A 26,464-nucleotide genomic window follows, 5' to 3' on the forward strand; every position below is an offset into this window, starting at 1 on the left:
CCACTAGTGACAGTTCCCGGCTTCAGATGATCAATGACTTTCTTTCCACCTACAGCCCCGACCCTCTGTCGGTATTGGCTGCAGCTGACTTGGAAAGACCCTTGTCTTCCTCAGAATTAGATTCGGTACTTAAGCAACTGAAACCTGGGAAAAGCCCGGGCCCAGATGGGTTAACGTCAGGATATTATAAGACGTTCATTGATCCTCTCAAGCCGCATTTTCTGTCCGCCTTTAATTCCTTAGCGCTTGGCGATACCCCTCCTAGAGACTTGTTGACGGCTCACATAACCGTGATCCCTAAACCAAATAAGGATGCATCACTTGTGATGAACTATAGACCAATATCCCTACTAAATGTTGATCTCAAGATCTTCGCAAAGATATTAGCCAACCGTCTCTTGCCTCTTCTGCCCAACCTGGTCTCTTTGGACCAGGTTGGCTTTGTACCGGGCAGAGAGGCAAGAGACAATACGCTCAAAGCTATCAACATTCACCACTGGTTATCGTCCTCCCGTCAGCGAGGTTTCTTCCTTTCCCTTGACGCGGAGAAGGCGTTTGACAGGGTGGCCTGGGACTATATGTCAGCGGTTCTCAAACGGATAGGACTACGGGACCACATGCTTCATTTTATCTTAGCTTTGTACTCGTCCCCAACAGCTAGAGTCCGAGTTAATGGCCACCTGTCGGACGCCTTCTCCGTGTCAAATGGAACTGGCCAGGGGTGCCCCCTCTCACCCTTGATTTTTGTGTTAACCCTGGACCCATTGCTTAATCGGCTGCGGGCTAACCCTAACATCAAGGGAGTTACAATATCTGATTCTATCTACAAGCTAGCCGCTTTTGCGGATGACATTCTCCTATTTTTGACAGACCCTCATGTATCCCTACCTAATGTTCTTGCGGATTTTGCTACTTTTAACACCCTATCTAATCTTCAAATTAATTTGTCGAAATCAGAAGCCCTGAATGTATCTTTAGATCCTGAGACGCTCACATTATGCAAAGCCAATTTCCCCTTTAGATGGGTTAAAGACGCCATCACTTATTTAGGAATCAAGCTCCCTACTCACCTATCTAACCTATATGCGCTCAACTATATCCCTCTCATTCGAAACATTCAGAAAGATCTTAAGGACTGGTCGTCCGGTATGTTTTCGTGGTTTGGAAGGGCGGCTGTCCTTAAAATGAATATCCTCCCGCGCTTGCTATATATTTTTCAAACAGTTCCCATCAATGTACCCCAGACTTTTTTTACCCCATATAGATCGGCCATACGCCGATTCATATGGGGCTCTCAACGTCCCAGACTTAGTCTTGACAGGCTGGCCCTACCCAAAATAGCAGGTGGTATAGGCTTACCAGACGTGACTAAGTACCATTGGGCATGCCAGTTGATTCGTATTATTGATTGGAATGTCCATATTCAATCGAAAGCTTGGGTTAATATAGAACAAAAATTTACTAGATTACCGATAAGTTCATTGCCTTGGTTGGCCTCAGAACACATACCTAGTTCGTGTACACATCATCCACTAATCGGGTGCACCCTTCAAATGTTCCGGAAGGCCTGTAAGGGGCACCGTATTTCCTCGGTAATTGGTCCACTAACTCCAATCAGACAGAATCCGGCATTCCCTGCGGGCATGTCAACCTCTTTTATGTCGGAATTTTGGCCCCATGATGAGATGCAGGCAAGACATTTCTTTTCTGCAGGGTCGTTTTTAGACCGGGCTGATATCCCCTCACGAAATGTTGATCGCGCTTGCCCTATGTGGACTTATTTCCAATTGCGACACTTCTTAAATGACCCCCATAAGCGCAGTGACTTCTCTAGACAACCCACCTTGTTTGAAAATTTGTGCTTGCAAACAGAACAACAAAGACACTTAATTTCTAATATTTACCCATTGTTGTTCTCGACCCATGATCCTAAATCCAATGTGGCTGTTCGAAGCTGGGAAAGAGATCTTGGCCTTAATCTTTCCCCAGCCGAGTGGGAACATATTTACACGCTGATTCATAAAGGTTCTATTAATGTGTCAACCCAAGAGAATGGCTTTAAGATCTTCTCAAAATGGTATAAAACTCCGACCAAATTGAACAAGATCTCCCCGAATATATCTTCCAAATGCTGGCGTTGCTCGCAGGATACAGGCTCCATGCTACACATATGGTGGTCCTGCCCTAAACTCCAACCCTTTTGGCAAACTGTACACCGACTGACTTCCAAGATCACGACTTACCAGTTGGATTACACTCCTGGGCAAATGTTATTACACTACTCTTCGATCCCCTTTAACCATTATCATCGTTCATTAGCTCTCCACCTAATCAATGCGGCCAAGATGTGTATCCCCACATTATGGAACTCCACGAAAGTACCGACAATTGCGGATTGGTTTAAACGCATTTCTAGAATTGCGGAAATGGAAGATCTCATACACCAAGCTAAAGACACAGCGTCTAAATTCACGAAGATATGGTCCTGCTGGAACCACTTTAAGTTCTCTGATGAATATAAACTTCTACTTTCACAATGAGAGAATGCTTCCCCGGCTTTCGAAAGCTTAGGGTAAACATGGTATTGCCCCCCCTACCACCCTCAGGCTGGCTCTGAGGGCAGCTGTCTTCCCTTGGAAGTGTTACCATATCTGACGTGCATGTATGTAAGAAGAGCATTTATTTTTTAGTCTGGGTATCCCCCTTGTATGCTTCACTCTTGGATCTCTCCATGTCCCTTCTCTTCCCGTGCCCCTTCATCTCCCATGTTCCGATGTTAGTTGTTTTTTCTTTTCTTTTTTTGTTTTGATTTTTCTGGTGCTTAGCTGTATGTCCACTCGCGGGTAGCACTCACAGGGGGGTCGCTAGAGGTCCGTGACCGCACCCCCTCACCTCTCCAGGCATAGTAATACGACATAATTGCTGCCAATTAAATCCCCAAGCTCTTGGGCATTAAAGTTTCCAGTCACCTTTATGCTGGACACATGAAGACCCATTGTTAAGTTTGTTCAGTATGCCTTAGCGCGTACTTTTCCTGTTTTGTTTGGTTCTATGAACATGCATTGTTCGAATTTTTCTTGTGTTGGTTCTTGATCTAGAGGAGCTTTTAGGTATACGGGGCAGTATGATCATGACCCTGGTCTCCTCTAAAGGTATTTGCCTTATCTTGTAGACATGTGTTTTGTTTACTTCAATGTTCCTTGGTTATTTTTTTTTTAACCAGAGTAAAGTTTATTGAGCATACATAAAAAAGAAGACTACATAACAATACTCAAACAAAAAAGGGGGGGGGGGGGAAAGGCGCAACAAGCGCCAAGCACCATAAAAAAGACACAGTCCATGTCCAGCAGGATTGACTAGAAAGTACAGTATACACAGTAGCATGACCACAGGTAATACACATATACATATAACAGAGTCTCTAGGCAAATTTATTAAAGGGGAATACTGCCACTAACTGCGCACAACATTTATCCCGTACAGCAATGAGGACTATTCATCCATTCATCCCAAATCTTATGGAATTTCATAGGGCAACCTCGGTTGGCATAAATGAGTCTTTTATAGGGTAGAGTTTGGTTAACAGCTCTCTTCCACTGCTGGAGCGTTGGGGGAGCAGGTCTAAGCCACAATCTGGCTATCTGCATCCTAGCAGCAAAGAGGGTCTCCTGTAGGAATATTCTAAGATATTTACTTTCATCTTGAAGGGGAAGGAGACCGAGTATACATTGTCGTGGGCAGAGTGTGAGGGGGGACCCCATATGGTCATGTAGGAACTAGATTATTTGAGCCCAATACCTCTGAATGGGGGGGCAAGTCCAAATGAGATGATAGAATGTACTGGCCGGGTCGCCACAACGGGGACATACAGGGTCAAATCCTTGTCTGTACTTAGATAACCGCCCAGGGGTGACATAGGCTCGATGAAGCACATATAAGTGCGTCAACCTATCCGACATTTTGGGGGACACCTCCGTCGATACCGATAGTATCTCTCCCCACTGCTCATCCTCCATCGGGCCAACATCAACCTCCCATTTAGGTTTGAGATTATATGCGTGGGTCGTAACCCGAGGAGTGAGGAGGAGTGCATAAATAATGGAAGTGAGCTTATAAGAGTCATTGCCAAAAACCAGGCCCGCCAGGGGGGTACTCACCAGGGGCGGAGGCGAATTCCCGAATTGAGCCTGCAAGGCGTGGCGGACCTGCAGGTAGCGGAAAAACACCTGATTCGGGAGGCCAAACTCGTCTTTAAGTGCCTGGAAGGTCTTAATACCCTGAGGTGTGTAGAAGTGAGATACATAGATAATCCCCTTACATATCCACAGCTTATAATCCGGAATCCCAAGCAGCTCCGGGATATCATAGTTATCCCAGAGAGGCGTATGTGCATGCAGAGGGGGTGCCCCAGACCTAGACCGCGCCACACTCCACAATCGGCAGTGGTGCGCAATCATGGTACGCTTACAGTTCGTAACAGGGCTAGCTCTATGTTTGCAAAAGAGTATTTGGAAGGGGTGCGCAATGATATCTGCCACCGAGGTGCACACCAGGAGGGAGTATCTCAGCTTGTCGTGCGTGTTCAGGTAGTAAAAATGAGAGAGCTGGGAGGCCAGGTAATACGTCTCTAGGTTGGGAAGCGCAGCGCCGCCAAGACGGACCGGACACTTGAGGGTCTGCCAGGCCAGCTTGTGCCTGGAAGAGCCCCAGACAAAGGAGTTAAGGATCGATTCCATATCTCGGAACAGCCGCGACGGTATACGGACTGGGGCATGCCAAAAAATGTAGAGGAGTTTGGGGAGAAGAATCATTTTAAAAAGACCCAAGCGGCCCATGACCCCTAGGGGGAGCCTGGACCAAACCTGGGTCTTCCGCTTCAGCAGGTGAAAAAGGGGCTTGAGGTTAAGATTAATGTAGTCTGTAAGGGAACGAGAGCAGTGAATGCCGAGGTACTTAATGCGGTCCGTGCGTTCGAGAGGCAATGAGGCCTGCGTACACGTAGGGGCGGCGAGGTCGATAGGGAGAATTTGCGATTTAGACCAATTTATGCGGAGGCCCGAAAAAAACCCAAAACGACCAACCACCTCCAAAACCGCCGCCAAGGAGGGGCCGGCATCCTCCAGATATAGCATCATGTCATCCGCATAGAGGCTAAGTACCTCCGACAGCTGGCCCTTGCGGAGACCGTGGATATCCGAGTGTGCCCTGATGGCCAGAGCCAGGGGCTCCACCGCCAGCGCGTACAGCATGGGCGAGATGGGGCACCCCTGGCGGGTGCCCCTTGTCAAAGGGAAGGGACTAGAGATCTGTCCATTGACGAGAACTCGGGCAGTGGGAGCCTGATAAAGAAGCTGTATCCAGCGCACAAATTTAGGGCCAAAGCCATAGCTGTGTAAGCACTCCCACAGGTACCCCCACTCCACCGAGTCGAACGTCTTTGCGGCATCTAGACTAACAACCACCCTAGTACCTACGTTGTCATGGGAAGCCTGTAAATTCATAAATAGTCTGCGTAAGTTGAAGGCCGTGTTTTTGCGGGGCATAAAGCCGGTCTGATCAGTGTGTATGAGATGGAGTATCACCTTATTAAGTCTGAGGGCGAGGATTTTGGCCAAAATCTTCACGTCCAGCTGCAGGAGCGAGATGGGACGGTATGAGTCAGGGTAGAGAGGGTCCTTGCCAGGCTTAGGGATGAGGACAAGCAGCGCTTCATTCATGGAGCGGGGGAGTACACCGGTGTCAAAAATGTGAGCGTACAGCTGGCGGAGCTTAGGGAGTAGGGCCTCCTGAAACTGATTATAAAACTCCTGAGGGAGGCCGTCTGACCCTGGGGCCTTGGAAGGTGGCAGGCATGCTATAGCCTCCGCTATGCATTCCTCGGTAATGGGAGCCTCTAAAAGCTCCACCTGCGAGTCAGTGAGGACAGGGAAATCCACCGTCTGCAGCAGGGCACGCAAGTCGTCCAAGGAGCCAGAGGCCTCAGAAGTGTACAGGTCAGCAAAAAAGCGCCGAAACTCCTGAGCTACCTCCTGTGGATCCGACAGCGTGATTCCCGCCGCAGACACAAGCTGGACCACAACCGGGGGGCCGTGATCCAGGCGAGCCAAGTAGGCCAGCAGACCCCCTGCCCTCTCCCCATATTCATAGACTTTTTGTTTGGTGAAAAAAAACCTCTCCCCGCTCTATCCAGGTGTAGTTGGTCAGTGAGCCTAGACTGCTGCCGTAGTTTAGAGGAATTGGAGGGGGTGGGATGCGCCAAAAATGCGCCTTCCAGCTCCACCAGCAGCTTTTCAGCTTGCTGGATAGCGAGCCCCGAGGATTTCTTAAACTGGTTAATGCGCATGGACATAACCATACGGGCATGCAATTTAAAAGCCTCCCAAACCAGCCCGAATGGTGCAGAGTCCGCATTTGTCTGAAAATAATGAACCCATTCCCTCTGGACAGCCTCCAAATCAGGGAGAGCCGTCAGCCAGAACGGGTTCAACCTCCACAAACGGGAAGCCGGTGCGGAGGGCAGGCGAAGCCGAGCCCAGCACGGCGAATGATCAGACAAGACCCTAGTCCCAATCCCTGCATCCAAAAGACACGGAAGCAGGGTAGGGGAAAACAGGATCATGTCTATCCTGGACATTGCATCATGCGCTGGCGTAAAACAGGAATACTCCCTGCGGGAGGGGTGTTTATACCTCCAAACATCAGTCAGAGCAAACTCGGCTAAAAAATTGCCGAACCTGGTCCGATCCGGGGGAGAGGAGGGGGCCCGGGAACGAGTGAGTCTGTCCAAGGCAGGGGACACTACGGAGTTAAAGTCACCCAGCCATAGCGACGGCAACGTGGGATGCCGCAACATAAAATTAACACCATGTTGGAGGACCTCAAACTGGAAGGGTGGGGGAATGTAAAAAGCTAATAGCAAAAATTCAAGACCCCCTGCCGTGATGTGCAGAAATAAATAGCGACCCCGCCTGTCAGAGTGTAAATCGTGAAGGCAGAACTGAACGGACTTGGCTACCAGGACAGCCACTCCGCTGGAATTATTAGTAAAGGGGGCATGGTACATCCACCCCACCCAAGGTTTTTTAAGGGAGAGCTGTAACTGACCCGTGATGTGTGTCTCAGTAAGTACCATGATGTCAGCCCGCATCTGCTTGAGGTGGGAGAGCACCGCAACCCTCTTTGATTTTTCCCGCAGGCCACGCACATTCCACGTGACTACCTTAAGGGTCGCCATAACTACTGGAGGGTGCAATGCAGGAATAAGGAGACAGATGGTGGCCATTTAGACCCAGCAACCCCCATCAGGGAGCCCCTGCGAGGGAAAGCAGTCAGGGCAGACACGCCACCACCACCCTGCGCAGGAGCTGCCCGCTCAGTATATACCAAGGTCAGGGACAGCCTCCGCAGTATTGGAGGCACGAGGGCGAGCAGTGGGACAGTTGGCAGACATGGATTAGAAAATACAGACATAAAAAAAGCATGGTGCATAAACAGTAAACAGAAACTAAAACTGGTAAAATAGAGCAGAACAGTGCCTAGACTGGACCAGCAAGGCAGGCAGAACACACAGTAGCCCACTAACCACAGGGGAACTGAGGCCGGCCAGGGAAACACACTTTGAAGTGACAGGAGGGGCCGTGCCCGGCCATCTCGGTCCGCAGGAGGAAAATCCAGATCCGCAGGGCGAGAGTGGCCAGACACATTCCCAGCCGGGGGAAGGGGCGAACAGGAGTCAACTGTGCTGTGCAGCCGGGTAGGGGGACACGGCATGGAAAAGTCTCAGTCAAAGCCGGTGTCCATTTTCCCGGCTGCCAAAGTGTCTAGGGAACAGTGGGACCCATGTGTAGCAAAACAAAAAGGGGAGAACATGCGACTGAAGCGTGGGCATGCAGATGGTAATCAGAGGCACACAGGAGCATGAACGAGGCAGCCAGGGATTAAGGAAAGGGAGGGGGCCAGCAAAACAAGGGAAAGGTGGCAGAAGTGCAAAGTTACTCACTGCATGGGGTAAAGCCGGCCATCATAAGTAGATATCGCAGCCAGGGCAAAGTCACGCAGAGGCCATCAGTCAAGCAGGGGCATCATCCGGGCGTTGTTCCAGCCAGGAAAGAGCAGCCGAGGGATCCTCAAAAAAGTGAGCTTTGCCATCACGCACTACTCGGAGCCGTGCAGGGAACATCATAGCGTATACCAGGTGGCGGGTGCGGAGCTGGCGCTTTACTTCCGTGAATTGGGCCCTCTTCTTCTGGATCTCCGCTGAGAAATCCGGGAACACCGCGATACGCTTATCTTCATAGGGGATGTTAGCTTTTTCCCTGGTGAGGCGTAGAACCGCGTCCCGGTCGCGGTAATTGAGCATTTTCGCGATGAAAGTGCGTGGTGGAGCACCAGGAGGCGGGGGCCTAGAGGCCAGGCGGTGGGCACGCTCGACCGCAAAGGTAAGTGAGAAGGCCTCACGACCAAAATTGGCTATCAATAGACGCTCTAGGAATGCTGGGGGGTCATTGCCTTCCGCCTTCTCAGGCAGCCCCACAAAGCGAAGGTTGGAACGTCTCATCCTGTTTTCGAGCTCGTCCTGCTTAGCTAGGACAGCGGAGAGCTGGTGCTGCATTCTTTCGGTGGATATTTGGAGGGGGGGGGATGTCATCCTCCACCTGGCCCAGCCTGCGCTCCGTCTCCCCGACCCTCTCGCGCAGCTTATGCAGATCCTGGCGAATGAGGGAGATGTCGACCTTCACCTCCTCAATCCTGGAGGTGAGAGAAGTGCGGCAGAGGGTTACAGCCTCAAGGATACGTGCCGTGTCGCCCGAAGGAGGATTGTCAGCAGCCGGGCCCGGAGCGACGCCATCTTCCTCCACGAGGTCAGGGGCATCTGCGCGGAACCTTCCCAGCTTCGCGAGGGCTCCCTGGGACTTCTTCGGCGGCGACATTCGGGCACGCGGTGCTCCCGATGGAGAAAGTGCAGTTCACCGGGTGAAGGAACCGATGGGGTCCGCAAGGATGAAAGAACGGATAAAGGGCAGCCGGAGCTCACAAACAGAGCGTCCTACTCCATGCCGCTGCAGGCCACGCCCCATGTTCCTTGGTTATTAATCGAATGTGACATCACTGTAATATACTGCTCTGATGTGCTGAATTGTAAGTTTTTTGCAACCTTTACAATAAAACTTTTCTTGAAAAAAAAAAAGAAAGCATAGTGTAGTGCATTTCCACTGTGCAGCATTGTGACTGCTGAGCGGTTCTGCAACAATACTACAAAGAGTGACAAACACAATAATAAAAAAAAAAAAAGTATTATAACTGGTGTGATAGACTAGTGGCCCCCAAAAACGACAGATTGAAGCGGGTGTTATATACCTTCTTCCACATACATACTGCACTTCTCTAGAGACTTGTCATAGGGTCATTTAACAAAATGACAGGCAGAGGAAGAGGCAGGCCCTTCCGCAGGGGTGGCAGGGGTAGGGCAGGAGCAACAGGCTTGAGCCAAAGTGATGAATTGCAGAAGGTGCGTGCGATTACGTCAAAGGACTTGGTTGAGTGGCTCACTCAGCCTTACTCTTCTGCACCCTCCTCATCCTCTCGACCTGCACCCTCTTCTTCACTCTCTGCTATGTGCATCCCCAAAGACACTACCACCAACACCACCACCATATACCTTCCGCTTGAGTCACAGAAATTATTTTCTGATCCATATCAAGACATTTCCGATGCGCAGCCACTCTTAGCATTGGATCAGGCAGAGGAAGTAGCAACAACCGCCACTCAGCAGTCTGATGACAATACCCAGATCAGCCCAAGGAGGAGGTTGGTCCCCGCTGTTGCTGCCTACTCAGATCTCTAATTATAGCGGTGGGGAAGGTGACGTCGATGACGACATGTCTAGTGATGTCACGTGGGTGCCCACAAGAGAGGAAGAGGAGGGGAGTTCAGAGGGAGATAAGGACCAGCAGATAGGGGGGAGAAGCAGGAAGAACTTAGATTGCACAGGAGGGACAAAGTAAACTGCTAATGTATCAGGAGCAAGGCATCAATCATGTACGGTCACATCTGGCGCTCCCAGGACGCCGGCACATCGCGCTTGTGTGGGCTTTTTTGTGTGCGACTCCGCAGTGTGGGCTTTTTTTTAACGTGTCCGCTAATGACAATAGTGTTGCCATCTGCAATCTTTGCAGTTAACGCATAAGTCGCGGTAAGCCCAACACTCACCTAGGGACGACCTCCTTAAGAAGGCACATGAGCTGCCATCACGAGCCCAGTGGGAGCAACGGAACACACAAAGCCACACTCCAGGCTCTCACTGTCCAGCTTTGTCTTCTACTTCTCCTCTCTCCTCACAATTGTCCTCCACTCCACCTTCCATCATGCCATCCTCATGTTTTTCTGGAAAAAAGCAGGCTTCCGTGGGCCAAATGTTTGAGCGTAAAAAAAAAAAGATGACGCCGGATAACCCTCTTGCCCAATGGTTGACGGCTGGCTTGTCAGAATTGATAGCCTGCCAACTACTGCCATATAAACTGGTGGACTCGGAGGTCTTTCGAAAATTTGTGGCCATTGGAACACCACAATGGAAGGTCCCAGAAAGGAAGTATTTCTCACAGAAGGGCATCCCAGAGCTATATGGCCATGTTCAGCGGCAAGTGAATGTTTCTCTGGCACACAGTGTCGGTGCCAAGATACATCTGACCACAGACACGTGGTCTAGCAAACACGGGCAGGGAAGGTACATCACTTTTACTGCCCACTGAGTGAACCTTCTGACGGCCGTCAAGCATGTAACCCGTGGCACCCGTGTAGATTTGGTTTTACCGCCATGGATTGCATGCAGGCCTGGCTGCTGTTCTCCTCCTACCCCATCCTCCTCCCTCTCCTCCTTAGCTGATTCCTTTTCCGCTGCTAGAGTCTCTTCCGCTGCGCCACCCAAGCTCCCCAGAACCTATTCGACATGCCAGGTGAGACGTTGCCATGCCGCGCTGCGTCTGTAGTGCCTGGAAGCCAAAAGCCACACTGGCCCTGCACTCCTTTCAGCTTTGCGTTCACAGGCAGATCAGTGGTTAACACCGCTCAATTTGACAGTTGGTAAAGTGGTGTGTGACAACGGTGCCAATCTGCTTAGCGCATTGAAACAGGGCAAAATTACGCACGTGCCATGCATGGCACACGTCTTAAACTTGGTCGTGCAGCGATTCGTTGTCACATACCCTGGGGTCCAAGACATCTTGCGGCAGGCAAGGAAAATCTCGGCCCATTTCAGAAGATCTTACACGGCCATGGCTCGCATTGCTGACATTCAGTGGCGACACAATCTGCCGGTCAAACGTCTTACTTGTGATTGCCCGATGCAATGGAACTCAACCTTCTATATGCATGATAGGCTGCTCCAGCAGAAACGTGCAGTTAATGTCTACCTGTACGAACTCTGCGGCAGAACAGGTTCTGGGCTGCTCAAGCGCGATGCATGCAGACTTCTGCGCCCATTTGATGAGATCAACCTGGTCAGTCGTAGCCATGGCGCCATCAGTGACATGGTACCTTATGCCTTCTTTATAGAGCATGCATTGTGTTGTGTCATTGATCAAGCTGTGGAGGAGCAGGAGCAGGAAGATGCGGAAGTCGCAATGCTGGATGAATTCCCAGGGGGGGGGCTACGCTATCTGAGACAAGTCAACAACAGGAGTCTGAAGTGGAGTCAGAGGAGGATGGTGCCGGGGCAGATGAGGAGGACCAAGAAGAGCATGCTTTAAACCTTTCTGGGATCCCTGTTGTGCGTGGATGGCTAGAGGAGAACGAGGAGGACGACATTATCCTGGATGAGCAGGAGCCATGCCACCACACCCCGCTTCCAGTTTAGTGCAAATGGGGGCCTTCATTCTCCAGTGTTTTAACAGGGACCCCCGTATAAAAAGCATAAGGGTCAAGGACCAGTACTAGGTGGCAACGCACTTAGATCCCCGGTACAAACACAAAATGGCGGAAATGTTACTGTCACAGAGAGCTGTCAGAATGGAGCACTTCCAGGCCTTGCTTCGAGAAATACTGCATTCTGCTTTTGCGTGCACTGGCAGAGGATGAATTTTGCGGGTACCAATCCAACAGCGCCTGCAAGAGGAGGGTGGTTTGAAGATGGGTTGGTGACTTCTGATATGAGGTCATTCTTTCAGCCGACCCATCGACAGGTCTCATCTGGATCCAGCATCAGGAAACACCTAGACCGACTACATCGGGTTAACGGCCGATGTGGACGCTCCGAGGAGTGATGAACCCCTGGACTACTGGGTGGGCAGGCTTGACCTCTGGCCAGAGCTTACCCAATTTGCAATGGAACTGTTGGCTTGCCCCTCGTCCAGTGTCCTGTCCGAAAGGACGTTCAGCGCAGCAGGGGGGATCGTGACTGATAACTGAACTCGCCTAGCTCACGACAGTGTTGACTACCTCACATTTATAAAAATGAATGAGGCATGGATCTCGGAGGAATTCAACACATGTGACCATTAGACCATGTATATCTCTATAAACGATTTATTTAATCGAGCACACAGACCTTTTTTCTACATTTGGCTCATTTCCTTGTACAAAAAAAAAGCACACCGTACTATATGCCCGTACCCTCCTGTTTGAAGAGGTGTCATATTTTTGGGGCCCAGCAGCGAGTTGCTGGTATCAGTGCTGCCGTCAGTGCTCTCTATCACGGTGCTGGTGTCAGTGCGCTCTATCACGGTGCTGGTGATCATCTCCTGCACCCTCTTCATAGCCTACCCTGATCTTTCCTCTCAATTGTCTTCATGCGCTTCTGAGTCCTGAATTATCAAAAGTTCACAGATAAAAAAAAAAAAGAATGCTTGTAGTTGTCGATTCACTTCATATCAGTGGCCATGTGGTGGGACTATGTGTGCACAGCTAGTATTTTGTGGCTGAAAATATGTCCTGTAGATTTTTAAGGTTCGCCTGCCATTGAAGTCAATGGGGCCCGCCGCGAACTGTGCGGTTCGTGAACTTTTGGCCACGTGCGCGTTCACGAAACGTCCTGTCGGAAGTTCGTCCATCTCCATTAATAGGATGTCTCTAATTTGGAATAGCCTAGTATTTAAAAAATTCTGTCCAACAGTATTTTAAATACACATAAAAACTCTGTATATCCTATTAGAGTATGATACAGTATCCCCATTCTTTGCCAAATTTCCAATTGTGACTTGCTGTTCACACTTCTAGTGAAAGATAGAACGTATCAATGTGCATGGATTGTTTGACTTTGAATTTTGTGCCCTTTATTTATAAACTATTTTTATGAACTATAATATTTTCCAAATAAAATGAAAGATCAGCAACAAAAAATAAAACCCCAAAAAGAACATTTTGCAAAGCAACATGAGAACCCCCCCTACCTCTTTTTTTCCTACATCTAAAATAGGTCTCATCTCTAGTCATTAAGCCCTTTTACCACTGCACATGCAACTAATAGGGGTTATTTACCAAGACTGGAGAATGTAAAATCTGGTGCAGCTCTGCATAGAAAGCAATCAGCTTCCAGATTTTATTGTCAAAGCTTAATTGAACAAACTGAAGTTAGAAGTTAATTGGCAACCATGTACAGCTTCACCAGCATCTGAGTGCACCAGTTTTGACAAATCTCCCCCATTAGGTTCTGTTAAGACGTAAACTTTTTTAATGTTTGTTTTTTGTACATGTTTTCATTACCTGGTCTTGATTAACCAATGAGTAGACATATAGTGGGAGCAGCAATCTGTTCAACAAGTGATCTGTCAGGACATCATTTAGGAATTCACAGTTAATAATCAGAATATCATTGAGATAGTTCAGGTGATCCAAATGTTGCGACACTAAATTACTGAGGGTTCCCCGGTTCTTGTGTCTGCAAAGAAATGAAAGCAAGGCAGAAGACTAATTAGACTATCCCATTCAAAAATGTTTAATGTTAAAAGAGATAACATATACAGAATATAAGAAATTATTTGATGCCAGAAAGAAAAATAAGCAGTCTGAAGTACGGATGATACAAAGCAAAAAAGGTTTACAAGATATTTTCGTGTATATAACATCAAATAACCTTATAAATATTAGAATTTGAGAGCATTCCAATATCTGAGTTTTAATCATTTTTAAACCCAGGAAAATATAAATTTATCTAAATAAAGATATGCAATTTTAAAGTCATGACCGTAACTTCTAAAATATGTTTATAATAAAAATTATATAGTAAGGAAAGAACATAAAAGGTAAATAGGGGGGGGCGTGGCTTGCCGCGAGCGAAGATGGCAGCATGACTCCTGAGCTCCTTCACACCACAGCTCACCATCAGCCCTGAGAGAGTGAAATACCCCTTCACTACCACTTCGGATGATGGGTACTGCATCCAGGGGCTCTTCTACCTCCAGATCGAGATCCCCGAGGGAGCATTCCAGCCGAGGAACGCGGAATATCGCTGATCTGTTTAGATTACAGAGAACAAACATGGCGACGAGCACCTCAGCTCCCTCACGAGATGGGATATTACTGACCCCCAACCCTTCTCCTCCCACAACTGCTGCAGCCCAGCCGGACTCTTTGCAATCTCCAAGCCTGCTAGACCTACGCACGGTAGCAGCTGATATTAAGGACACGCTTTTTGCTGCCATAACGGATCTTAAACATGAGATACAAGCCATTGCGGGAAGGGTGCAGGAAGTGGAGAAAACTACCGCCGTCCATCAAGCGGCAATCTCCACGATGCACCGCTCCATAGATACACATACCGCCCAATTGCGAGACGTCCAGCGGCACGTCGAAGACCTGGACAACAGGGGTCGGAGGCACAATCTTCGAGTGAGAGGCCTCCCCGAAAGTGTGGACATCGATCACCTCACCCCGGTGGTTACTGCCCTCTTCAACCAGCTCCTTGATCAACCCAGCCATTCATCTATAGCGATGGAGCGCATCCATCGGGCTCTCCGACCCCGCGGCCGCGTCACGGACCCACCCAGAGACGTGGTTTGCTGTCTCTGTGATTTTCAAACCAAAGAAATGATCCTAAAGCAGGCCAGACTGAAGCAAACTCTACAATATGAGGGTCAACGCATCTCTATCTACCAAGACCTCTCAGCCATTACACTTCGTAATAGGAGAGACTTGCGCCCCCTCTTAGAGGTCTTAAAAAATAATGGCATCCCCTACCGTTTTTCCCATTTGGGCTTTCAGCCACCCATCAAGGACGATCGGCCATTCTGAGGGTTCCTGAGGAGCTGAATACCTTCTGCCGCACTTTGGACATACCCCTGGTATCACTCCCCGACTGGTACGCGGAATTCAAAGGATCTTCGTCCCGCTCAGATTACAGATCTGCCGATCGGATGGACACCCAGCCATCGCCGTACCGAAGACGTCGCTCTCCATCGATCCGACGAATCTCTCCGGAATCCTACGATCATCTGCGCAGTCCCACTGCTGCGCCAACATCCCGCAGAGCACGCCGTGACCGTTGAAGAAATGGCTCTGTAGAAACCACCGGCCGGAGCCTCCCTGTAATTGGATTTCAGCTTACATTTCAGTAACCCTTTCCTCTCCCCCTTATCCTCACCACTTGCCCGGCCTTATTCCTAGTGCCTTCTTCAGAACTTTCTATGGCAACCATTTAGTTTCCTAGTAGACCTCCAGTTTAAGTTTCTCTTCACTGCTTAATCTGTTAAGGAACTCCCCATCGTTTAAGCGGACGGACTCAGCATTTATCATCAATGGTGGCTCACCGACCCCGCAGTTTCATACCACTAGGCAACGTCTTTTACCCAATATCATAATGTTCCAGGTATGTTCCACAACCTATTGGCTCAATACCTATTGTCTTCTCCCTAACATGTCCCTCTTCTAGTCTGGGCCTCCCTATTTTAACATGATCTATGGGACAATGCCTCCCACACCTGCTACACACAAAGTTTTCCTCACTGACTCACAAGCAACGATGCAGTGTGTTCAAGAAGCTGAAGCGTACCACACAGCACGACTCCTATAAGCATACTTAGAGTACGTGCTTTCTTTCTCATTAGTTTGTTTACTTATTTTATTGTTTTAACCTCGTTAATGAGATATCATATAATTGTTAAAACGCTCATCACGTCAGATCTGTCGATGTTTGTTCCTTTTATTGTGTTAAGGGCGAGGGGATGTGATCTCTCACATCGATCTGACAAAACCATACCCAAACCTATGGCCTAGCCTAGACATCTACATCAAAAATTCGCTTGGCCCTCTCTCCAGCACTTACTGGAGAGAGCCTTTCTATTTAACATGAGCCGTCACGGCTTCGATGAGATAATCCCATCCTCCTCTCGCCCTTGGTTACCTCTCAACATGATATGTTTCTCTGTTATTAATTTAGTTTAATGGTCTGTTCCTCCTGTTCATGATTTACAAAGTAATGCTTGTAGACATCTATGTTACGCAAATGTTACCTGAAAGCGCCTACCCTATAAGGTCTCTCCGCCCTTACACATTTTATACAGGGAAATCAAGTACACTATCAGTACTACAGATAGACACCTCCCCCAACGTTAGTGTTTAAACGCTTCTGCCCACGATCTTTTACATGCGAACTGTAAAATGGTGAACCATTGGTAATACATCGGTAAACTCTCTATAGTCACAATTTGAAGCTGTGGTGTGATGGTTTTCACACTTTGTATCTTTGTCTCTCGACAATCACCTCCTCACTAGTGGCTTGTAGGACTGTCCGGTGCTTTCGTACGGGACATACACTGCAGGCCTCTACCACATTCCGGCCTATACCCCCTTATTACTGAAGCAGGTGAGCGGGCTCTTACCTGCTGCCGGATTACCGCTTACTCATCCCCCTTTTCTTTTCTTTTTTTTTTTTTTTTTTTAGTTGCTTACTCTCTCTATTCCCCTTATCCCCGGACATATCTACATTCACATTCTGATCTCGACATCATGACCACCTCTGGGGATGCAACCAATCTACTCCATCTCAAAATCATATCCTTGAACGCTAAAGGTTTAAATATCCCGGAAAAACGCTCACAACTATTATTAGCCATGCAAAAAAGTGGAGCAGACATACTATTCTTACAAGAAACACATTTCAGATCAGACAATATACCGAAACTCCAGTGCAAATACTACCCCACGGCATACCATTCCACCACCACACTAGCGAAAAAAAAAGGTGTTTCCATCCTACTAGCCCGACATTGCCCCCTCCAGATCACTGACACTCTAGCTGATGATGATGGCAGGTTTCTATTCCTTAAAAGGACTCCTCCAAAACAAACCATTTACACTTGCAAACATATATGCGCCCAACACGCTCCAAGTACCGTTCTTCAAGGGACTTGTATCCAAATTGATCACGTTTCAAGAAGGCACACTTATTCTGGGAGGGGACTTCAATGTTCCCTTGAACCCTGTAATCGATACCTCTAATGGACACTCCTCCCTTACCTATGCTGCCCTTCGATCGATAAAAACTCAGATGCAAACTCTGCTTTTACATGATGCTTGGAGAACCCTCTACCCAGATACAAAGGACTTTACCTTCTACTCGGCACCACATGGAAAATATTCCAGAATCGATTTCCTCTTTATCTCCCAAGAAGCTTTACCTCATCTTACACACGCATCTATCAACCCTATGTTTCTTTCTGACCACAATCCGGTTTCAATCACACTATCCATCCCATCTTCCACCCCGCGCGCCCACTCCTGGAAACTAGATCAATCCTTGTTAACTGACCCGATTATAGCTGCAGAAGTGGAGCAAACATTGAAACATTACTTCTTAGATAACAAAGCCACAGATACCTTCCCCCCTCATTCACTGGGACGCACACAAATGTGTAGTAAGAGGAACCCTCATAGCAGCGGCAGCAAAAAAGAGAAAAGAGTATAAAAAACACTTCAATTGGCCACTAAAATTAGACGTTTAGAACGTGCACATAGTCTAAAGAGTACCACTACACTGCTTGCCACCCTTATCCAATCCAGGAAAGAAATGTTAGAATTACTGGGAAAACAGACCAAGCGCAAATATATACTCTCTCAGAAAACGTTTTATGAATATGGTAATAAATCTGGAAGAATACTAGCAAAAGCCCTTCAATCCAAAAAAGCATCAATAACTATTCACAATATCACTGATCCAACAGGCAAAAAATTATCAACAACACCCGATATCGCCACACAATTTGTACAATATTATTCAAATTTATACAACCTTACCTCATCATCTGATACACCGACAATCCCTAACCAGCGGCGGGAACAACTTATATCCGACTTTTTAAATGAATATAGCCCAACTCCTATCTCCACTTCCACATGCCAGATGCTCGACACTCCACTGACCTCAGAAGAAGCTCGAACGGCTCTTAAAGCCATGCACGCAGGTAAAAGTCCGGGCCCTGATGGACTGCCCGTCGGATACTATAGAACGTATGAACAAATTTTATTACCCCACTTTTTATCCTCCTTTAACACATGTGCATCCCCGTGCTCTGCCCCGCGAGATATGTTATCCGCACATATAGCCGTAATCCCAAAACCAAACAAAGATGCCACACAGGTTACTAACTACAGGCCTATCTCGCTCCTAAATGTTGACCTTAAATGGTACGCTAAAATTTTATCTAACAGACTTTTGCCTTTACTCCCTGACCTTATACATCCCGATCAGGTGGGCTTCACACCTGGCAGGGAGGCGAGAGACAACACTCTCAAAGCTCTTAATATCCACCATTGGCTATCTTCCCAAAAACAAGCTGGATTCTTTCTTTCCCTGGACGCGGAGAAGGCATTCGACAGGGTGGCCTGGGATTATATGTCAGCGACTTTAAAAGCTCTTGGTCTGCCTAATAGAATGCTCAATTATATCCATTTGTTATACTCAGGACCAACGGCGAGAGTGAAAGTCAATGGCCACCTGTCGAATGCCTTCTCTATCTCCAATGGCACACGTCAAGGGTGCCCGTTATCACCGATAATTTTTATCCTTACTCTTGAGCCATTATTAAGACAAATTAGAGAAAATCCAGACATTAAAGGTGTGGATATAGGCAAAAGGACGTTTAAAACAGCTGCATTTGCGGACGACATTCTTTTATTCTTGACAGAACCCCTAACATCTATCCCTAACTTACTCAAATTATTCGACCAATTCCATATCATTTCTAACCTACAAATTAACTTTAAAAAATCCCTTGCACTAAATATATCGCTGACCGAAAAAGTGTGCGCCCAATGCCAAGCGAACTTCCCCTTCAAATGGAGTCCCGACAGTCTACCCTATTTAGGTATCCAACTCCCAAGATCCCTAGCTAATTTATATGATCTCAACTTCCTACCGTTACTACGCACCATGTCCACTGACCTTCAGAGGTGGTCAAAAGGCATATTCTCCTGGTTTGGCAGAGCAGCCATCATAAAAATGAATATTTTACCACGAATCTTGTATCTCCTCCAGACTATACCTATCTCACTTCCCCAAACTTTCTTTGCCTCCTTCCGAAAACTCTGTTCGACTTTTGTCTGGGGTTCCAAGAGACCCAGACTGAGTTATTCAAGACTTGTTGCACCAAAATCACAGGGAGGTATTGGTTTGCCAGACATCCATAGGTACTACTTAGCGTGTCACCTTGCCAGAATAATTGATTGGAACGTCCATTTCAACACGAAAGATTGGGTTCAACTTGAATCATCCCTTGATCAAATACCGGTGGCTCAAACACCATGGTTACTCCCCACACATGTCCCTAGTAGCTATTCTTCCCACCCGTTGATCGCCACGTCACTCAATGCATTTCGATACGCTTGCAAAACCTACCAGATCTCCTCAGTTACGGGCCCACTAACACCACTAAAACTCAACCCAGCTTTCCCACCGGGTTTGCACCCCTCTTTTCTCAAGGGATTGTGGCCTCATCCCAGAGTCCTGTCTAAAGACTTCTATGACCGTAATCATCTTCTGTCCTATACAAACCTGTCGAGAAAAATGCTCAAAAGTGGTTTTTCCCCATGGACATATAATCAGATACAACATTTTCTGACCTCCAAGCCCTACACCCTTGCTGGAGTTCGAACCTTAACCTCCTTTGAACAAACATGTACACTGATCGAACCACAGAGACACCTCATCTCCTTTTCGTATAATATACTATTCCCACAACAGACCAGCAATGAATACTGGTCTACCAAAGCCTGGAATAGAGACCTGCCATCACCCTTAAATCCCAAGGATTGGGAAAGTACATATTCTGTCATACATAAAGGCTCCCGAAATGTCTGTGTTCAGGAGAATGCATTTAAATTACTCTCCAGGTGGTACAATACACCTCTAAAATTGCATCATATCTTCCCGTCTGTCTCCCCGCAATGTTGGAGATGTCAGGCCAGTCTTGGCACCCTAGAACACATTTGGTGGTCATGCCCCATCGTCCAGCCATTTTGGCAAGAAGTCCATAGAATCACCCAAAAATTTTCCACCCGCCCACTACAGTTTTCCCCTGCTCAACTTCTTTTTTATGTCTCCACTCAATCTAAAAAAGCCTACATGGGATCCCTAACCATGCATATGATCATGGCAGCGAATATGTGTATCCCAGCCAATTGGAAATCCAAACATCCCCCCTCATTACTAGAATGGTTCAACCGTATTAACAAAACAGCTGAGATGGAGAACCTGATACATCAGGCCAATGACACCCCTTCTACCTTCACCTGCATATGGTCGAGTTGGTTGCTTTTCAGTACATCCCCAGACTATCTTTCACTGATCCCCTAAAGCACTAAATATGTCTGTGATCTGCGAAAATGACTGGCTGGACCAGTTCCCTTTCCTTTAACAAACATCCCTTAGTGCATTACGCACTAGTTCTTTACACTGGAGATTATCACTTAATGTACATCTCTGCACTTATGTACGCATAACATTACCACACCAACATACTATCGACAAAAAACTGCATTTACCTACTCAGGGATAATGACTCTGTATTTGATTTCGCTCTTTTCAAATGAGCACAGTGCCTGTTCTGATCACTGAACATCTTCTAAATCACAGTAGGGCACTGTACATTCGACTATAACAAGGTACCTATCAGATAACCTCACCTTATACCATTATAAGCGTACAAATGTTTACTTTTCAGTTCTTCTCATGTTAACTGTTGCATCTACTTTTCGAGACATTGTAACGTTTCTTTGCTCTGTACCCTAACGATTAACTTTAATGTTTATGTTATGCACAAAACTTCAATAAAATGTCTTTAAACAAAAAAAAAAAAAAAAAGGTAAATAGGAGGGGAAGAGAATAGTTCTCTGGAGGAGGTTTTATGCATCAGCTATTGTTCTAATCCTATAGAAAGTCTTAATTATCATGACAATAAGACTCGGTTATCAAAATGATCTGACATATAATATTTAATCCAAGACTTCCATATGGTATCAAATGTCATCTGGTTATTATCAATAGTGTCCATTTAAGCATGAATGAAAGATTCATTCTACGTTTGGTTTCTGCAATATTCACAACAGAGGTTTTCCACGCATTGGCTATAGTCTGCTTTGCGGCTATCAGGAGTATAAGAACTAATTTAAATTGTTTCTGATTAAGAAAAGTTGGTTTTACATTAAGGAGAGCTATAATTGAGACGGGTAAAATTGGACGATCAAAAAATTTTGTAATTATCAAGAAAACCTTTTTTAAAAATGATTGTACAATTAGGCAATGCCAGCAAGTATGAATGTATGTGCCTTTTTCCAGGCAGCCACGAAAGCAGAGGCCAGTATTGTCTGTTAATTTGGCGATTCTTGCAGGAATCAAATACTAGCGTGTGAGAACTTTATATGATGATTCAAACGCCAATATATTTATAGAGGAGTATTTTGTGGAAGACCATATGTTGGACCAAGATTCAGAATCGATCTTACAATCCAGATCTTTTTCCCATTTGGCCACATATGTAGGTATAATAGTATTAGAATTAGATATCAATTACGTATATAGTGATCTAATTCGACCTTTAGCATGTTGTTCCTTGAGACAAAACCTTTCGAATTGTGACATATTATGTAAGTTTACATTTAAATTGAGAAGGGGAGTATAAAAATTTTTGATTTGAAGATATCTGAATATTTCAGATTGTGGAAGCTTATATAATTCATATAGTTCTGTAAAAGGTTTTATTGATGTAGTTGAAGTTATATAGACAAGTGATACCAACTTTAGACCAAGCTTTAAAGGTTTTGGGGTATTTCCAGGTTGGGAAAAAGGTTGGATTCTTGTGAAAAGAAAATAGCGGATTATGTGAAGATTGTAAACCATGTGAATTTCTATGTCTATCCCATATAGATAGAGAGTGCTTAGAAATGGGGTTATTAATAGACTTACGATCCGTAGGTTGTAACCATAGTATATTGTTTATAGGAAGAGAATCAAAGTCTCTGTAGAAGAGTGGTACTTTGTTAATTGAGATATTTGGAGCTGCTTTATAATATGTATTAAAGTCTGGAAATCCCAGACCACCCAAAGCTTTAGGGAGAAATAGTGTTTTTTGTGAAGTCTAGGTTTTATTTTCCCCCAAGTAAATTGTGTTACTTTTTGTTGAATCAACCTAAGAAAATATGCAGGTATATGAATCGGGAGAGTTCTGAATAAACATAAAAATTTCTGAAGAACAGACATTTTTATAATATTAATTTTCCCAAACCATGATATCTGCATTGATGACCAATTAAATAACGATTTTGTAATATTTTTTAATAAAGCTGGATAATTAGCTTCAAATAAAGCGAAGGGGTTAGGAGTAAGCTGCACACCCAAATATGAGAGGCTATGGTCTACCCACTTAAAGGGTAGTGAATGTTGTAAAGATTGTTGATTCGAGTGAAATGTTTAGAGCTGTAGATTTTTGATTATTAACCTTGAGGCCCGAAATAGATGAGAATTCGTGTAATACAACCATAAGATTTGGGGCCGAAACATGTGGAGAAGATAAAAAAAAAAAAAAAGAATATCTGCGAATAAGCAGAGCTTGTGATGAAAGCCGCCCATTTCTATACCGGTTATAGTGGGTTCCATCCTAATTCTTTGTGCTAAAGGTTCAATGAGTAGTGCAAATAATGGCGAAAGTGGAAAGCCTTGACGAGTCCCTCTCTGTATATTAAACTCATCCGATTTGTACACCGCATATCTTATATAGGCTTTGGGATCTTGAAACAATGTGGATATCCATTGTAAAAAATTAGGGCCGAATCCCCATTTCTTAAGCGTATAGTTCATATATGACCCTGATACCGTATCAAAAGCTTTCATAATATCTAAAGAGAAAACAAGAGGGAATACGTTGTATTTTAGCGGCATGCGACAAGAGTGTTGCACATCTAATATCTCCAGCTTGACGTAATGGAATGAAGCCCACTTAATCTCAGTGTATAAGGTTGCCTATAATAGTGTTTAACCTATTGGCTAAAATTTTTATGCCTAAATTTAGTAATGAAATAGGGTGATAATTGGACCTGTGTGAGGTTTAGGGAGCATACAGATAATTGCGGTCAGGGTTTCTCTTCTAAAAGAATGACCTTCCAAAAGGGAATTAAAAGTATTTGTGTAATACAAACGTGGAAAAATCATAAGGACCTGGCCTCTTGTTTAATTTCAGATTTTTAATGACTTCAGATACCTCTATAATTGACACTGGTTACTCTAACATTTCCATCTGTGCTTTGGATAGTGCCGTTAGAGATATATGGGAGAAAAAAATCATTTGCCTTAGAAGTTATCAAGATTTGTTTTAGATAAAGAAGAAGGATTATTTTGAAATGCTGTGTGACAGTTGTTGAAATTTGTTTCTAAAGTATGACAAAGGGTCCTTCGTTCTCTGTTGAATATGTTCGCTTGCTGTAGACATATGCCACGAAGAACAGGTTTGTGTGCTTCCCATAATTTAGTTGGAGAGATGTCAGGTGTGGAATTATATTTTATATAATCTTTGAGCGCAATTTCATTATTATTTTTATGAGCTGGATTTTTAAGTAGTCTCTTAATATCCATGTTGGGTCTTTTTTTTTTTTGAATTATTGAGGCTACAGTAATGTGAATTGCGCTGTGGTCGGACCATGGGATGGGAATAATTTTTGTAGGTATTATATCTGGAATTAACCCTATGGACATAAAAATATGGTCAATCCTAGAAAATGAGCGATGAGGTGTACTGTCTCTTGGTTGGATTCAATTCCCTCCAGGTGTCTACTAGATTATGTTTTATGATTAGTTTTGATAAGGGTTGTTTGTTGCATGTGTTTGTGGGATTGGTGATTTATCCAAAAATGGAAATATGGTCTGATTAGAATCTCCGTATAAGATAATAGTACCTATTTTGTGATGATCTATGGTCTGTAATAAATGAGAAAGAAAAGACATAGGATTTTTGTTAGGAGCATAATATGATGTAATGGTAATAGCTGTATCGAGTAGGTGCCCTTTAAGAATCAAGTAACGGCCTTCTGGGTCTTTAATTTCCTTCATTAGTGTAAATGGGGTATTGCGATAAAAAGCTACAAGTACGCCTCGTTTTTTAGAGGACGCCGAAGCCGTAAATACTTGGGGGTAGTCTTTGCTGAAAAATTTGGGAGTGGATTGTGAAGTGAAATGGGTCTCTTGGAGGCAAACTATGTGCTTTTTTGGATGAAAATGTGCGAAAGGCTTTAGTGCGTTTGTGTGGAACGTTGAGTCCCTGAGTATTTAATGATACGATATTTAATGGGGCCATGAGGTTGAGAAAAGTGAATATATGTTGGTGTTTATATTAGAACATGGATCATATAGGAAATTATTTGTCTCCAGAGCATAGGGGTGGAGGGAGAAAGGGAAAAGGAGATAAAAACAGAAAAAAATACATTCTATGATAAACATTGAAATATATCTTCTCTTATATAAATTCTTAACGTGTCCATTGAGGGGAGAAAATCTCCCTCCAAGGGTATATGAGCCACTGTCAACTGCCCCTTAAATACAGAGCAGCGAAGAGTAGCAAGAGAGGGCGCAAGGAACTTCCCTGCAGAACACTGAGAGCCAATCATATTTTCGTTGTATGAACTAAAAGTAAAAAGTGTAAGTTTGAGGCAACCGCAAAAGCAGAAAAAGGAGGAAAAAAATAAAAAATAAAATAAAAAAACAGTAACAGTACGGTGCCTGAGTTATTAGAAACATATCTTAAATAACTTAAATAAGTTTGTGACAAAAATATTGACTAGAAGTCAGAGGAAAATCCAGGTAGTAGTCAGACTACTGAAAAAACAAGATAATAGCCTCAGTACAGGTGTGTATCCGTCCATAGTGTCAGCCAGATCTGAATCTGGAGATGGAGATTGTATGCGACGACTTTTCTGTGGATTATGATCTTCTTCTCTTCTGGAAGCAGAGGATGAATTGTCAGCAGATGATGATTTTTGGCGGGTGTCCGCATTATCTCTGGATGTGTTTATCATCCAAAGTTTCTGCAATGTGCTTTGCAGGTCTTTAGCAGTACGGCACATGTATTTGCGACTTTAAAAAGTGAAACGTACTGAGAAAGGAAAGCCCCATTGGTAGAATATGTCATTGCGCTGTAAAATTTGAAGTAGTGGTTTTAAGGATCTTCTTTTGTTGATTGTGATTTGTGAGAGATCTGTGAATAGCTGGTATTTATGACCTTGGAAAAGGAATCTTTATTTCTCGCTGTATTTAGCAATTATTCCTTAGTGTGGTAGAAATGTAATTTTGCGATAATGTTACGGGGTGGACCATCTGTTTTATTGGTGCTAGAGCTCTATGAACCCGGTCCATTTCAAGACGCTCTAGTGGAATAGTTGGTTGTAGTTCTTGAAAAAGTGCAATAATAGCACCGTTTAAATCAGTCACAGATTCGAGTATTCCTCCAATTTGTATATTGGAGCATCTTGCACAATTTTCAAAATCCAGATCCAAAATTACAGAAGGAGACATGTCTGTTTGAGGAAAATTCTTAATTCTCCAAAACTGACATTTTTATCAGGTATGTTATTAGAGAGACTATGTGCCTTTAATGAAGAAACATCTTTGTGTGAAGCAGCAGAAGGGGCTGTCTGTATATTCTCTTCCCTGAGCCTCCCCTCAGAGGAGGAGGGATTCAGCGCCATACTGTTAAGTCTGTGAGGCGGCCCATTCTTGTTATATTTCTGCCTCATGTGTCTCCTCTGACACCCAGATAAGGTAGGGAGGTTTACCTTTTAGCTTTGAAAATGTGCAGAGGGAAGAATTACCTCCGCCGTTATGTGGCTCAGTTGTCCGGCTGGAAACAAAGCTCTAAGCCGGCATTACCGCTCGGCTCCGCGCATGCGCCCCCGACTAATTAGACTATCAAGGAGTAGGCTACTGAGACTGTATTTCCTGTCCAAATATTATTTTCAGCCAACAAATCAAACCAGCTCTGGTTTTAAGCAGTTTTAT

The 26,464-nt window shown here is 45.3% G+C and overlaps 1 protein-coding gene across 13 annotated transcripts in view; it reads right to left on the reverse strand.

The window, feature by feature from the left end:
* The window catches only part of CLEC16A (C-type lectin domain containing 16A), a 1,523,862-nt gene that overhangs the window by 1,237,720 nt on the left and 259,678 nt on the right, over window positions 1–26,464 (reverse strand). For all 13 annotated transcript variants that reach the window (XM_077448876.1, XM_077448874.1, XM_077448875.1 and 10 more), the window contains one exon: window positions 13,696–13,870. In XM_077448876.1, coding sequence (XP_077305002.1) covers window positions 13,696–13,870 — 175 coding nt within the window. The remainder of the gene's footprint in view (window positions 1–13,695; window positions 13,871–26,464) is intronic.

The sequence above is a fragment of the Lithobates pipiens genome, unplaced genomic scaffold (genome assembly GCF_037356315.1).
Source record: "Lithobates pipiens isolate NorthernLeopardFrog02 unplaced genomic scaffold, aLitPip1_a1.2 Scaffold_22, whole genome shotgun sequence".
Lineage (NCBI taxonomy): Eukaryota > Metazoa > Chordata > Amphibia > Anura > Ranidae > Lithobates > Lithobates pipiens.